The sequence below is a fragment of the Diadema setosum genome, chromosome 5, assembly GCF_964275005.1.
Source record: "Diadema setosum chromosome 5, eeDiaSeto1, whole genome shotgun sequence".
NCBI classification, from domain to species: Eukaryota; Metazoa; Echinodermata; class Echinoidea; order Diadematoida; family Diadematidae; genus Diadema; species Diadema setosum.
The window spans coordinates 40712192-40728094 of record NC_092689.1 but is presented as its reverse complement, the minus strand read 5'-3'; the positions used below and the strand labels follow the sequence as shown (position 1 = coordinate 40728094).

At 38.3% G+C, this 15903-nt stretch overlaps 1 protein-coding gene across 5 annotated transcripts in view; it reads right to left on the bottom strand.

Annotated features, from left to right (window-relative positions):
- Positions 1–15903, bottom strand: part of LOC140228708 (protein phosphatase 3 catalytic subunit alpha-like) — a 108676-nt gene that overhangs the window by 53277 nt on the left and 39496 nt on the right. For all 5 annotated transcript variants that reach the window (XM_072308983.1, XM_072308984.1, XM_072308985.1 and 2 more), the window contains exons 4-6: positions 11601–11712; positions 8530–8675; positions 6940–7079 (exon numbers count right to left, since the gene is read on the bottom strand). In XM_072308983.1, the coding sequence (XP_072165084.1) occupies positions 6940–7079; positions 8530–8675; positions 11601–11712 (398 nt within the window). The remainder of the gene's footprint in view (positions 1–6939; positions 7080–8529; positions 8676–11600; positions 11713–15903) is intronic.

Here is a 15903-nt window from a genome sequence, read left to right as displayed (position 1 = left end):
CAATAATATTAAAAAGAATGCTGAAGTTTCATTTAAATCAAACCTACTAGAAAAGAAAAAAAAATAATATTTCAGAATTTCATATGTTCTCCAAAAACAATGATATTGGGGTGATGATGACATCACCTTTTAACACAATTTTTTTTAAAAATCAAAACATCAGCAGGTTTAGGCCCATTTGCTAAAGTAATGCTAGATCATGTAATATAAAAACTTGATGCAAAGAGCACATATGCTGTTTATGATATCAAACAAAAACCAGGAAAGTCAGTGAAAATGGAAACTTGCATTACCTAATCTAAAATGCATAATAATTGCAAACTAACACAATAATTTGTAAAACTAAACAAAACTACAAAATACTGTGATATATCTTAATTCATATCAAATTTCATTAAAACTTCTAATGCCCTTTTAATTTGATTCTTCTCCCTGCAATAAATTCAAAGTGAACATGGGAGTGGAATTGAACTTTTATCTATGCATTCTCATAAAAATGGCATGCTAAAGTAAAAAAAAAAAAAAAAAAAAAAAGCAAACACACAAAAAAACACCAAAAACACTTCATTTTGCCATATTATAGTAAAGGACTGAACTGCAGATAAACAACTGAATGCTAGACTATGCGGATGTTTCAATCAATATTTTGTGCATGTTGTATTAAAAATTACCAGACATTTAAAGGACAAGTTCGCCTTCATATACATGTGGATTGAGATAATGCAGCAGTATCAGTGGAACACAAAAATTACCTAAGAACCATGTTAAGCAACAAATTTCTTTGATGATGTTTGTAACTCTTCTATATAAGAATTTTTCTCTGGTATATGCTGCACAGTTAAAACTAAAAGTTTACAATATCATCCAAATTACGTGAAGGCAAAATCACCACACAAAGTCATATAACTATTCATTTGTCAGGGAGAAAAGACAGCTCCCCAATCCCATACTGTGAGAGTAGGCATTGAATATTACCAATACGATGCTGTCACTGTGCATTACTGCACATGCACACTATGCTTAATGAGTGGGGGTACAGTGTATTACAACAACCTGCATCACTGCCACAGTAATCTTTGCAGCGGGACAGTGCCACAGTACAGCCTCTCATTTCTTGATAAGTGTAGGATGTATCTAAAACAAGCATGAACTTGACAGTCAATAACCAGCAAACCATCTGTTTCAACTCCTTTGAAACAAGGCATTGAATTTTAACAAGGCTAAGCAGATTTTCATGCCCGATTCACTGTCTTGTCCTTAAAATTTCTTAATCTATACAAACTCTTGCTTTCTATATGGGCTCTCAGAACAGGGTTCACCCACAATACAGCTGCAAAACCTTGCTACAGAAGCCTCGTTTCAGCTTGACCTCATGCATGAGCCCTTTGGCATTTTTGATTATCATGGCATAATGCTTCAAAGGCACCATCAGGGTCAAACTGACCTTTATCAAGGATCGAGTAAACCTTTCCAGAATCTCCAATTTGCAGGATTCACAATTCATACAAGTGGAAGGTAGCACACACAGATGCCCACATACAGCACATGGGCCCTGAAATCATTTGACGTCTTCCGAAGTCAGAAAAATTGACTGCATAACAATGATAATCAACATATTTTCAAGATTTTTCAAGTTTGATTTGCTTCAAGGTCACATGCAACACATAATTCATGAAATGAGTGGGAGATCATTGAATTGCTCTATTATCACAGAATACATGGATGACAGCATAATGTCAAAAGAGGAATAATCAAACTTGAATTCAATCAACAATCAGCACGAAAATTAGTGGTGCGTTTCTTCCTTTTCTTTTCATTGTCCTCAAGCGATATGGCACGGGATGGGGATACAGGCTCTAAAGATTCCTGGAGCTGTGTACATACTTTGCAACCCTTTGCAGACAAAGACTCTCTAATTACACCCATGCATTTTGTATGAAGCAATCACTGCATCATTACAGCAATACTAATTGAACAATATCACTACAGCCCAGTGCTGTGTCCCTCTGACCGCCTCGACTGACAATCTCATGAATGGCTTACAGGCAACAGGGATATAAGGGCCAGCGTGGCCAACTCTATGAGGATCCAGACATCCAAAATGGCAGCATGTCCGTCCGGCAAGGACAGACAGGCCGGCGGAACCAGTAAAGATGATATTATGCGAGATGACAAATTGTAATGGGGAAATTAACATTTACAGATGCTCCTGAGCATGAATGCACACAATTATTAGCACCAAGGTTACCTATTCACCTGCAAGATCTCGCTCACTGCAGTTAATTAAACTCTAATACAGCCAACAGTGCACATGTGTAGTTAGGCGTGCACACCACGCACCGGTGCTGCCTGAGGGAAGATGTACACAGAAGGAATTTGATCGGTCAATCACTCTCTCTTAGAGCTTCCCAAGAATTAAAAAAAAAAGAAAAAAAAAGACAAGTTTTAGAACAGGCCATCGAGTCATATCAGACAGACAATAAAGAGAAGAGTGCGTTCATGGTTAAGAGGGGGAGAAAAGGAAACAGAATAGGGAATAGCATCAATACAATGATGATGGGTACAAATCGATACAGGAGACCAGGACAAAGGCAGGATGAAGATCAACATAGACAGAAACAGAAATGGAGAAAAAGAGGGACAGATAGAACAAATGTGGTGAGACCCAAGATAGACACTGACACAAAAAGTGAGAAGACTTCAAACAAGTGGAAATTCCAAGGAGAAATACAAATATATCTCAAATGGAAGGGATATTCTAACTGAGGGGAAAAAAGGAACAGAGGAGACATGTACTTATAAGTGCAATGTCACTTGTTAATAAAATAGGCTCGATAACTAGATGAAAATCAAATGAACAAAACAGAAGTTTCATGTATATCACATATCAAATTATGTCATGGAATTCTTATAGTTTCTCATGGTTTCATGAAATGGTGATATTGAACCCTTTGCGCCTAAAATTTGTTCAGTTGTTAAGACTATTGCTGCACAATAATGATTTATTGTGAAGGACTTACATTTTTCTGTTTCTGTTTCATGTCAAAAATGGAAAGAAATTAAGCAACATGTTCACGTCAATGGAAGATTTGTAGACCTATGACATCACCTAAACTACTCTATACATACGGTTGCAATTATACTGTGACTGGTAGATTATAGGAACCTTCTTATTTCATGTTAAATGTTGATGTAACTCCAACCATTTTCTTCAATGATTGTTTTTCCTTCCAACGATGGAAAAAAAAAAACTTGAAAATTCAGGTAGCATCCCAAATCATAATGCTACCAACCCACACACCTGCTTTTCCAGGGCAAGCACAATTTACTGTTCTCCAAAATACTTGTAGTTCAAAACACACAGGGTTGTCCACAGAATGGTTGAGGTCTCTGTGCTAATACTGTCATGTCAGTTATAGACATAAGTTCATTAAGTTCTTGGTTTCATTTCAAGAGCAACGTTGGTCTTTAACTGTTTCACTCAATTAGACTTTGCACACCAAATGCCAATACAGGAAGAAGATACCACAAACGATGTGCACAGACTATGAAAGAAAGAGAGAGAGAGAGAGAGACAGGGCGGATGGGAGGGAGGGTGGAAGAGAGAATGAAAGGGAAGATCTAGTTCTAAAAACAAGATTTCTGCAGTACACCATCATCCAATATTTGGATTGCTTTTCCCAATCCCACAGACACATAGCATACAATAACAACTGAGAGAGGCAGCATGGCTAAGCCAAAGTTGATGCATCATCATTTGCAATCTCTCCCTCTCCCTCCCTCTCTCTCTTGCCCTTTCTTGCCACAACAAATACTCACGAAGGTGGCCTTTTAACATAGTCTGCAAGGCTGTCAAGAGTGCAAACACGGTAGCTCAATTCACGGGGGAAAATCCAGGTGATTTCGTATGCACCCATTTGAGAAATCCTCTGGCGATACCCGCAGATTGCGCACAGCTTGTGGAAGCAACCTCGGTACACATTCACCTGAAGATTACAATGTCTGTCAAAGGCATCTTGGCTCAAAGTCTGTGGAACCACCTCAGACTGAGATGAAAGGCAGAGTGGTTGCACCTTCTGTGCTTGTTCATTTTTCTAACATGGCACAAAGCTTTTATTGGTGAATCCACATAGTGAACATGTCTTCATGTAACAAATTTCAATGCTCTTTTGTTGCTACATTTCTTTTTTTATTCAATATATATTTTTATTAAAGGAGATGTGTTTGTAATTAATCAATACTACTATTTGTTTTCCTATAAACTTCAACTTCTGATAAACAAGAGGCACACTTGGTCTGGTGCTCACCTTTGGAAGTATATCAATGGTGAAAAGATCAACACCTTTCCTGAAGGATAATTCATCTCTCAATGAAAGGAAGACAGTTATTTTAAGAAAGAAAGTCATATTTCTCCAGCATCTCATTTTCATTTAGAGCTAAATAACTTTCCTTAGATACCTGCTCTGGAACCATCAATGAAAAATGTTAATTCTTCACCTATGATGACTCTTTAATACAACGCAAATTTGATCCTCTCAGCGGTGGATCTAATAAAGACTAAAAGATAAATTAGGTTCTTTCTCTCCAGTTTTCTCAAGGGACAGATGTGGTGATTCTTGAACTATTTTATGACTCTCATTCTGCATCCTCCTATACATTCATAATCTTATATCATCACATTACATATAGTTGTACCTTATGACGAGAAAAATAGCTTTTGGGTGGTTATTGGGTTGGAAGTTTTTCAGTTTTTACTAATGATTTGTGAATTTCTCAAAAGTTTGGCTGAAATATGAGTGAAGTTGAACCACTCATGTGTAACAATATGAAAGACCCAGTAGAAGCCATTGGGATAAAATAGGGGTCGATATAATAACATCGTACCAAATCATCAACAATTCCTTGCACCACCTAGCTCACAAAAATTCAACTTTGATAATATTTGTGACATTTGATTTATGAAGTAATTGAAAATGCTGTGATCTAACATGAATCCATTCATATTCAAGTTGAGGATGACTCACAAGAATACATAAAAAAACTGTCAAATTCAATCACTGGAAATAAAAGTGTGCCACACAAATCACATGAGAAGATCACAGCACTCAATGCAACTTGCACAACAAGGGCAGCTACTTTATGTGGTGATAAATTAGATTCTCATTGCCATGAAGCAATAATACATTGCTACAGAGACTTGACTTCTCCCAAGACAAACTAGTGTGCTTTACGAGGATATCCCCGACTCTATGATTGGATCAGCTTGACTGCATATAAGCAGCTTTGATGGTATAATGGATTCCTTTAATCATCAAACAATGCGGAGAGCCGTAACTGCCACCTCACAGGGGCACCGTCGTGCCATCATCAGAGTGCAGGCCCAATTTCTCCCACGCCGGCGGAGAAGATCTCGTATCAAAATTTTCATTTCAGCAGTCACGCGGGCAAACTGCACGGCAAACTTATGGATTGACTTCACAGTTTTATGAGCACGGGCCGAGGAATACAAATTAGACGATCTCTCCGCGATGCTGTATTTGACCGGTGTCTACATGCATCCTGCTCTGTAGATTATCTGCCTCCCGATGCAGGAAGGGGGAGGAGTCGAGCAGAGACAGCTTCACAGCTTGTGGGAATGTCCTTTCATGCAGATGTGGGCATCCCACATGTGGCAAACATGGTTTAAGGGAGGGTAAAGCTGGGGGGGGGGGGAACAGGAGCTGACTCAGAACTTGAACAGACCTAGGCTGCCCTTTATACATTAGTGGTCACTATGCTTTTCTCAATCTTCTTAAGACTGTTAATAACACTAAATTTAAGAGGCATCTGGTGAAATGCTTTTGCAGTATACAGTGTAGAAGCACTAATGTGCTACTGTATAAGCTATTATTTTCCCGAGGGTTTAATTTTTGCACATTTTGCATATTACTGTTGGACCGTGAATTTAACAACACAAGGAAATGTTGCCATGCACAAGGATAACAGTACATTCACTACAGCCTTGGTGTCTATTCATGGAAAACAATATCTCGCAAAAATGTCCATTACCTCCTCATTTACAAAGATATCTGTACAAAAAACAAAAAAAAACAGCTTATAAAACAATACAGTATCTCTTTGTGGTAAATCCACCTACATCCACTAAAGTCTATCTATGTGGGACACCCTTATTCAGAGCAATGTTATACTCATGTACAAAGGAGTATATTCTAGACCCTTTACACGGGAGATCCTGACTTGGACTCATGCCCAATGCCTACATCATTCATTCAAGGTGCTTCAACCACCATGTTAATCTCGACCAGGCTGTATGAATGTATAGCCTGCAATGTTGGGATAATGGATTTAATGCATGTACTCACCGGAAGAGCAGAGTTAATGCTGTCAAGCCTACCATGAGCAAATTTGAACAACCCTTTCAATATTCCCATCTTCATAATCATAATCACCACTACCATGATTCTCCATATAATAACTGCGACAACCACTAACTGAAATCAGTCACCCTACGTATCCAAGGAATACTCCAGAATGTCTTCTTTTTGAAATCTGCAATTAACAAACAGTCCCACTTCCTTGGAATGAAAATAATCCTAGAGCACTGGCCACACAGCTGGTGTGTACGATAGAGATATGTCTGACATCAGTCAAAGTTTTGGGTAGATATGTGAAAAAATCAGTTGCAGGAATACACTCAGCTATTTGTGTGTACCCTCTGTTGTTTAAACTGTCATTCACTATTGCTCTCAATATCACATCAGCAGCAGCTACCTCAAAACGATTGCCCTTGTCAGCAATGTCATCATCATTATCATCATCCTCCTCTAAGGCTCATGTGACAGAAAGCACTGAGGCCACCATCAGGTACAAAAACATAGAATGATCACACACAAGCGGTAATTCATTTCCAGCATGATGCACACGACGTTGCATTGTTACCTGTAAAAGTAGGAACACCCTCTGACTGTGTTGTGACTGAAGTGTTCTGTGGTCTTCTCGCTACCGAAGTCCTCCAGGGGATCTGACCATAGGAGATCACACATGGGACCGAATGCTGGGGGCTCCTTGAACCTGTCCAACTGGAGAGCAGAGTTGGTACAAAGAAACATGTCAGTATGCAAAAGAAATGTCCCCCTGCATTATGGTTCTTTGTCACCCTCAAGAGTCTGAAACGTAAAATCCATCTTGATATCAAATTCTGACTCCAGTTGAAGGGGGTGGCATGCCCAAAAAGTGAAATTCCCTTTCCCATAAATGCTAAAGCCCAAACTTGCCAGCTAGTCCAGGACAAGTAAAACTCACTAAGTAATATGAGTAACAAGTAATATGAGTGAGCACTTGTCTGATCTAAAGTATGGGGTTCTTCCCAATTTGATTAAAGGAGACCTCCGGATGATTTTCAGATTTTTACATTTGAACAACTATAAATTATTTATGCTGAAGACAGAGTTTCAGAATTTGTGATAATTGGGATGAAGAATAAGAATATTTTCAAAATTTAGAACAAATTGCACTGAACAAGGATGATGACATGGCAGAGTCACCATAAGAATGCATGAGTTGGGGCTCAAGGAAGCAGAACAAAAGAAGAAGGCATGCATAGATTATACACAGGTGAACTCGCAAGCAAGCTGTATTGTAATGGAATTACACTGCTACATTTCTGAAATATGTGAACCTCCTATGTCATCATCCTTGTTCAGTGTAATTTGTTTAAGGTTTTTCAAACTATTGTTTCTCTGCTCAAGAACCACAATAAATTCCACAAATCTAAACATGGAGTTGTCGATTTATGTACTACATGATGTGAAATTATGAAAATCGTCTGGAATGTCCCTTTAAGTGGGATACATATCTTCTGTACTGCCCTGATTTCTATCAATAAATTAAAACCTTTATATTTAATATCCTTTAGTATCAACCTTTTACAACCTACAAGAAGGAAAGCACACATTTACACCAACAGACACAGAGCAAAATGTCCCATGTGAATTTTGGAAAAGTCATTGGAGACTGGAGTCTTTCTATTACTACCAGAAGGACTATTAAATGACTGAAAAAAAAAAAACAATTCAGAAAGAAACCAAAAATAATATATTTTTCATTGACTTTACATATTAATTTCCTTGGTCCAAAGTCCACAGGATAAATAGAAAAAATGTCACAGGGACAAATGGATCCAGGCACCTTTCAAAGCGTCACTCTGTCCAGAAATCATGCATTCAGTTATTTACTCACACAATATTACAAAAGTTGAATGCATGAATTGCATTGCAATGCACAATAAACAAGAATTACAAGTTTGCAAATATTGAAAGTGTACAGAAATGCTGGAAATGGGGAGGAATGCTAAAAAGCAATGCTTGAATACATTCTTCCCACACATAATACAACTCACGATTGATATATATACTGTTATACATAAAACTGTGAAATTACAAAACAAACTATTAAAGACATGGAATCCTAACTAACCCTAAACTTAAGAGCACTTTCCAAACATTCAATGACTAGATTGATGATACTTACATTCCTGATGTCATCTAATGAGTGTATTTCTGGTGAGAGCCCTCCATGCACACAGAGGAACTGTTGGTTCATAACAGCTGCTAGTGGTAGACAATCGAATGCTATCATACATGCATTGTACACATTCTCTGTGTATTTGATTTTGCCTGTATGGAAGGAGAAAGACAAACAAGCGTAAACTTGTGATTATTTAGTTTCACCATTCCATTCATTGACATGAAATGACCAACACCTGCTTGAATTCATTTACCATTTTACTGAGCAAAATAATTTTGCATTTATCACAGTTACATGAAAGCAAGTGAACATTGACAATCTGTTTAAATGCGTTGACTGCTGCTTACGTTTGTACAGTTCAATTACACCGAACATCAGATAATCCCAACATTCTATTCAGCTTTATGACATACCTAGCATGCTTTTGCTATGTTATGTCCTTCTGCATAGTTGATATCACTTCTACAAAGTGGTGAATATATAAAACGTCTGCATGTACAATAGTATCATTTTAACAAGAGCAATAGTAGTTCACAAGATTGAAGTTTTTTTTTCTAAAAAATGAGTGAATTCTTGATATTAAAAAAAAAATTAAAAAACAATTTGTCCCCTGTTGTGATCAATTGACTATATATACATGATATGCAAAACGTGGATCTCATTTTACTTCTCTCCTGATGCACGCTCTAATCGAAGGGTATGCAGGGTTGGGAAACAGAATGAGATGGAAAACCCATCTCATGGTAGTGCCTCCAGTCTAGACTCTACTTAGCAACAGTACAGATGACATGACTTTTATGCACCACAGAGAGTGGCCACATATTCAGCTGACAGCACACGCCCGTATCAACCCTATGGAGGTACACAGCGTGCAGCGAGCCCTCCCTCCCTCCCCAGGCCATGGCATGTGTTATTAAAATTTATGGCGCAATATTGAATTTTTTACAGCCAGTCGCCCTATGTGCATGTTATCCGATGCTAATCAGGCATTACTTTGCAAGGGACAACCCTTGTTTCCCCGCGAAAGCAGATTTTGATAAATCTGTCCGACGGTCTTGAAGGCAGACTAACATCAGGAGGCCATTATATGAGCATGCAATGAACAAATAATTTGACATGCACTCGCCACCGGCAGCCTCATGCAGTATAGGACCCTAGGAAAATACTATTCAAGAAGGCAACACACTTGAAATTGCCATAGATGTACGCAGTATTCATGTGTAGAACAGATCAATTTTAAGAAGACGCTGATATATCGCAGTTTACATTTTCCGTTTTTTAACCAGTCAAAAGGAATTTTCAGCTCTCCTTGACAGACTGGAGGAATAATTTTGCAGCTACATAGCATGCTTTTCATTGAAATATTAATCAACCTACCTCATAACTTTTTCAAGACAAGCACTCTGATGGGAAACCTAATGCCTTTCAAGTCAGCACTTTCTACAGTCAAGTAATCTTCTGAGAAACTCTCAGATACCTTACCATGTGACTCAACTACTGCATTTCAGTGGAAAGGCTTTCAATTACCAATGAAATTTGCATACACGGTTGGACCTTTTATTTTTTTTCCTAAACACATTAGTGTAACAGTTTAAAATGACATCCACACTATGAGAATGTGTAAATGCACTGACTTGGTTTCCTTCAGGCGGTGCTGGTTATACCCTGCATGAACATTACAAATGCTCACATGGTTGCTTTTCTTTCTATTTATTAGTTGATACGAAGTCTTAACATCAGAGACAAGGACAGGATGGCTATGTTTTGTGCTTTTATCGATCATAAACAGCAGTTTTCATAATCATTAGTTAATCAGCAGTTGATAATCATGAAATACAGATTGAACATAGATATGTCTAATGCTTCATATGACTAGAAAATACTGATATCTACCTGAAGAGAAAAACAATTAGTTGTTTTTCAGTGGTATTGCATTTTTTTCAAGTGTGTGTGTGTGTGTGTGTGTGTGTGTGATCTTCTTACTCTTATTTATCTTTTTTTTTTTTTTTGGGGGGGGGGAGGGGGGAGAAGAGCTGGTAAGGCAGGTTATCTTTTTTTCTACTCAAGATCATTCTGTCTCTCCTTTGATACTATCATGAAAGTTGACTTGCTTTAAGATATTCTGTTCCTACGCAGCAGGGAAACATTTTCAGTCATCTCAACAGATTTCAACTACACATGGAAAGCTGATCCATACAGGCAACTGACACATGAGTAAATAGGGACCTCATTCTACCTAGAGAAAGAAAGAGAATTTTCTAGTGATGATCTTTCAGCTTTACATCCACGTTAACATTGTAATCATTATCGATGAAGTCATCAAGTCAGGTTGTGAGTTTTGACAGGTGCCTTGACATGCACTGCATGGAAGCATGTCATGTGTTTAGAGATGCACAGAAATTGGGGATGATTTTCCACTCTATTACTCATAATGGTTTCTGCCATTCCTCTGGAATGTATGGCTCACACTTTGTACAACAGATGTCATTACACATCAGGAAAGATGATTTTAGCAGCCTCCAACACACAAACACACACACACACTGCTGCCACTGATGACCAGATGACATTCTACCCTGTGCAAATCATTGTGAACAGCAACAGAACAATTATTCACAATCTGAACTCGCACGAGATGTATTAATAATCTCTTTCTTCTGGCTAGGGGTTGTATTTTAAGGCATTTGGAGCTGAATTATTTTGTTGGTAATATTAATTCTGTATATAGCATACATGTACGTACAAATATGCATGTGAATGCAAAATACTGAGACAACTTTGGTCACACATTACAGCAACACAGATTTATCAGAGAGATTGGTAAAGCACACAGGCACATAAGAACCACACCCACACACAAGTGAAAAATTAGCTTTTTTTTTTCTGAGACTCTGAAAGTAAAAATATGCAGGATAGCAGTCAGGTAGCTCATGAATGGGTTAAATTGAGCTACAGTTTTAGCACTCTTAAGGAACACATTTATACTATGCTATCACATGCATTGGGATGCTGACTCCAACTGTTGACACTGATCAGCATTAGAAGCCAAAAGGGACTCTGGAAATCATACTTACACTCTGTTTTGAATGTGAAGTATTCTGTGAGGTGCCGGCACTCATGGTTTCCTCGTAACATGAAGAGCGTCTTGGGACACAAAATCTTCAAACTCCAGAGATATAGCACACACTGTAGAAGAGACGGAGAAAGAAAGAATATAAACGTGAAAAACATAAACTCAAAGTGATATGCTCATGAGATAGTACTCTGATGCTAGGCTACAGTGCACTCCCATTATAACAAACAAGGCTATTTTATAACAAAATTCCAGTTACAACAAAGTAAAAATTCGGGCTGCAACATTATCTGTTCTATGTTTTGTTATTGTTTATTTGTTCAGTTGTAACAAAATTTTAATATAATGAAAGAAAATTGCCGGTCCCAAGAACTTCGTTATAACGGGAGTCCATTATACTGCACTTATAAGCACATTACTTCTTTCCAGACTATGGTTGTGTTGGAGAGCCCCTGATCATCACTCATTGCCACTCTTTTATGTAATTTCATGGCTTTAACATCTCAGGCACAACCACAATTGGTTTTTTCCACAAGAATTTCAATAAACAGATAACTGAAACAATACATGCTACACTCACTACAGTACATCAATATGAAATGTGAATGATTTCAGAATATTCTTTTTGAATTCAAGGTGACTGTTTTCATTCTGTAACGCACACTGAGATACTTAACAAGTGTGAAATGCGCTATATAAAAAAAAAGCTATAATTATAATTATTATTATCATTAATAGTATTATTATTATCATTATCATCATCATCATTATTATCATTCTGTTTTTGTAAATGACAGCACCCAGGGGACACAAGCTTGATAACTTACTAATACTTAATGGTTGTGTTAAACTTTCTCATCTTGTTTTTACAGCATTTCCAGCAAGAATTTATGAAAGGGGGGGGGGGAGGTGGAGATTAACAAACAGAAACATAAATCTCAATCAAGGAAAATATTACTCAACCATTTCTGCTGTGGTAATAAATGTACGTTTTGGTTTCTAAAGAAAATGTTGTGGAAAAAGCAACAAAATTTTAAGAATAAAAAAAAAAAAAAAAACTTTCCCTGTTCAAGCCCTTCCTAATGCCATCAAAAGCGACACACACCCTGGCTGTCCCCTATATGCTGAATAATGGATTTGATAAAATGTGAGGAAAGCAGAGATCTACAGAATGCAATCATCATGTTCCGAAAGATGGATAGATGCGTCGGCTCATTTGCCTCCACTTCACACGCACAGCATTGGCACACACTCGAATGTTAACAACATGAAAACACACACCTACAAACCTACACACACACACACACACACACACACACATACACAGTATCCCGAGCATGTCTTTCTGCCATCATGAAAAACAAACATATCTAAACCAATACACTTCATGTTGATAATTCCCTCCTTGAGGACTAGTTTCACCCTGTCATACCGCAACCATGTGAAATACTTGCTACAGGCACTCTCTTCATATCTTAGTTAGATGCAGGTACAATCACACAAAGAGGTACTGGTCCAATACAACATTAATAACACACTACAGACTTTTACAGAGGGATATTAAAAGCATTTTCAACAAGGTAAACCTCCAGGTTATCAAATGTTTTCTGTACTAATAAATCACTATCATACTGAATGGGGAATTCTATCAAGTATTGCTTTTTGACTGCAATTAACAAACTGGTCCTTAATTTCTCCATTAAGAAGCAATTTCACTACCTTCTCAGCACCCCTGTCTCACGACCTAATGCTTCAGTAAACTAATTACAATAGACTCAAACCATCGCTCATTATTCAGATCTGGTTGGGCTTCAATCACCATGCTATGTTTTGAATGCTCTTCATTCTGCAAATGAAAATTGCTTTCTCCATTTTCACCCTATCTTATTGAGTGTCACTGGAAAAAAAAAAAAAAGGTGAACTGTAAATGTTTAAATTCTAATGTACTTCAGAGAGCCAGTTGGTCTCTTAACATTCCGTTTCAAGGTACCGTATACTGCAATATGAAGCACAACTGCTGCATGAGCCATTTTCAGTACGAACACATGGTTTATTCTCCACAGCCAGTAAGAATCCATGTTTTATCATTACCATCACTAATGCCTAGAGCTCCGCCATATTTATTGATCTAATTTGAAGCTAATTTTGCTGTCAAATATCAAAAGGTCACGAGGCATTCATAAATGGGTCACTGGCTCTGCACTTTGTGCAACTGTAGGAATGTTTGTTTTACAGTCTCTGAATAGCCTCTTTACTATGCAGTGCACCTCCCTCCCACCGTCTGCTATCCCCACCCTCCTTTATTTAGCATATCTCAGATCACTTCTCCAACTTGTAAAGAAAAAAAGAAAAAATCTTCCCTCTAAATCTTCATATTGTAACCTTTAAGTTGCCATTGATCTTTCCAACAATGTCATATTGCTGCTTCTTTTGCTCGCGCTCTCTCTCTCTCGTTCCCTGCGCCAACCTTTTTCCGATTTCTTCATATCCCTCAACCTTCTAAAATGAAATTGACTCTCCCTTGATTGCAGCCATCTCTGGTTCTTTTCTTCACAGTCTCTTGTCTCTTCTTCACCCTGTTTCCTCGTCCCCATCCTCTGCGCCATCCTCTGCACCAGCCTCTGCTCCGTCTGATCTATCAATATGCTCTCTCTCTCTCTCCTCTTCTTCTCCCTGGCTTCCCTCAGCACTCCAGGCTCCAGTGTAAGTGCCGTGGTTGGTTTGTCCTCCATCTTCCCTCCTCCTCCTCCTCCTCTCCGTCCACCTTTCTTTCTCCCCTCCCTCCCTTCCTCCCTCCCTGCGCTCTTCTCCTGTTGCAATCACATTTGCAACCTGTAACCATATCAACGGCTGGGCAGTCAATCTTGCAGGTTTCCACAGAAGGTCAAATGTTTTATGTATGCCCTGACAGAAGGAAGATCGTCGCACACACATGAATCCCTAACACAAAGCGTGTCTCACTCTCTCTTCATTCTCTACCTCTGTCCCTCTCTCCCCCCAATCGAGAGTAATATTCTCCAACATTTTTCTTCCTTCATTTCCCTGAGACATCCGCCGCTGCTCGACAATTAGAATAGAGTCTCTGCCCAGCACATTACGGCTCTCATTCTCCTTTTTTTAACTGCTCCCGAAGAGCTGTCCCATTAATTGAGCAACATTCGACTTATATATAAAACATCCAACCTTTCAGCTTAAGCTATGAAAGACTACGATGAGACCTAGACCGCACCTATGCTCTTAAATGAAGCCAAGGAAAGACTCCATGCTGGCATCAATTCTATGCATCAATGCACATAGGCACACACAAAATTTAGCAGTCTCGAGTGAAACAAGGAAACTGCTAAAGCTTCGGCGTAAGGGGAAAAGCAGCAGGCTCTGCCTCTGTATGTGTAGTAAGTGTGTGTGCGGGCATTTTTTTTTTCCATTTCTTCTCTTCCTGAGGAATGGTCATAATGTACACATTTTCAGGCAACCTGCGTGTACCCCTTTCAAGCTCACTTGCTTCATCGAACAGCCACAGCCCTGAATGTGGGACTGAATAACTGCAACGAAATTTACTAGCTCCATTGCCAAGTGCATCTGTCAGATTAAGACAGCAGATTCTTCTTCTCCCTCTCCTTCCCCTCTCTCGTTTTTTTTTTTTTTTTCTCTCTCTCCATATCTCTTTTTCTCTCTACAGATTTTAGGGCATTGTGTAACTGTGTGGGCGTGTGGACACGGAATGTACTACACCAACACTGGTATGCTAAATTGCTCTCATCTTAACCTCTCAATATGCATATTACAGTACCTCACATCTCGAGTCTTTATCTATTCTATCTTATACAAGTAGCTTCTCCTTGTATGTTGCATTTAATTTGTGTGGTTGTTTTTTTTTTTTTTAATTAGGCAAATATTTTAGTAGAATAACATCCATAATATACATTATTCTGTAAGGGAGAGATTGACTATTCAACATCATCATTTCAATTTTGTGAGGAAGCCATAGCTGCATTCTCATTTTTTGTCTATTAATATTCAAAGCTCACATAAAAATATAATTCAACACATTTTTGCACCCGACTGCAAGCCAGGCAACAAGCTTCAGGCACCTTTAACTTCTCATAATTTTCTTGCTGATTCACATCACTTCCATCCGTAACATTTCCACTTGTGCTATTTCACTTTAAAAATTGATATTAACCCGTTCTGTACGGGAACCTGGGTGGCTGTGTATTAAGTCTATGGGCATTTCAGAATTCAGTATGGAACAGGTTAATAGATTATTAATGTAACTGCTTTTTCTCAATGTCACCGGTACAATT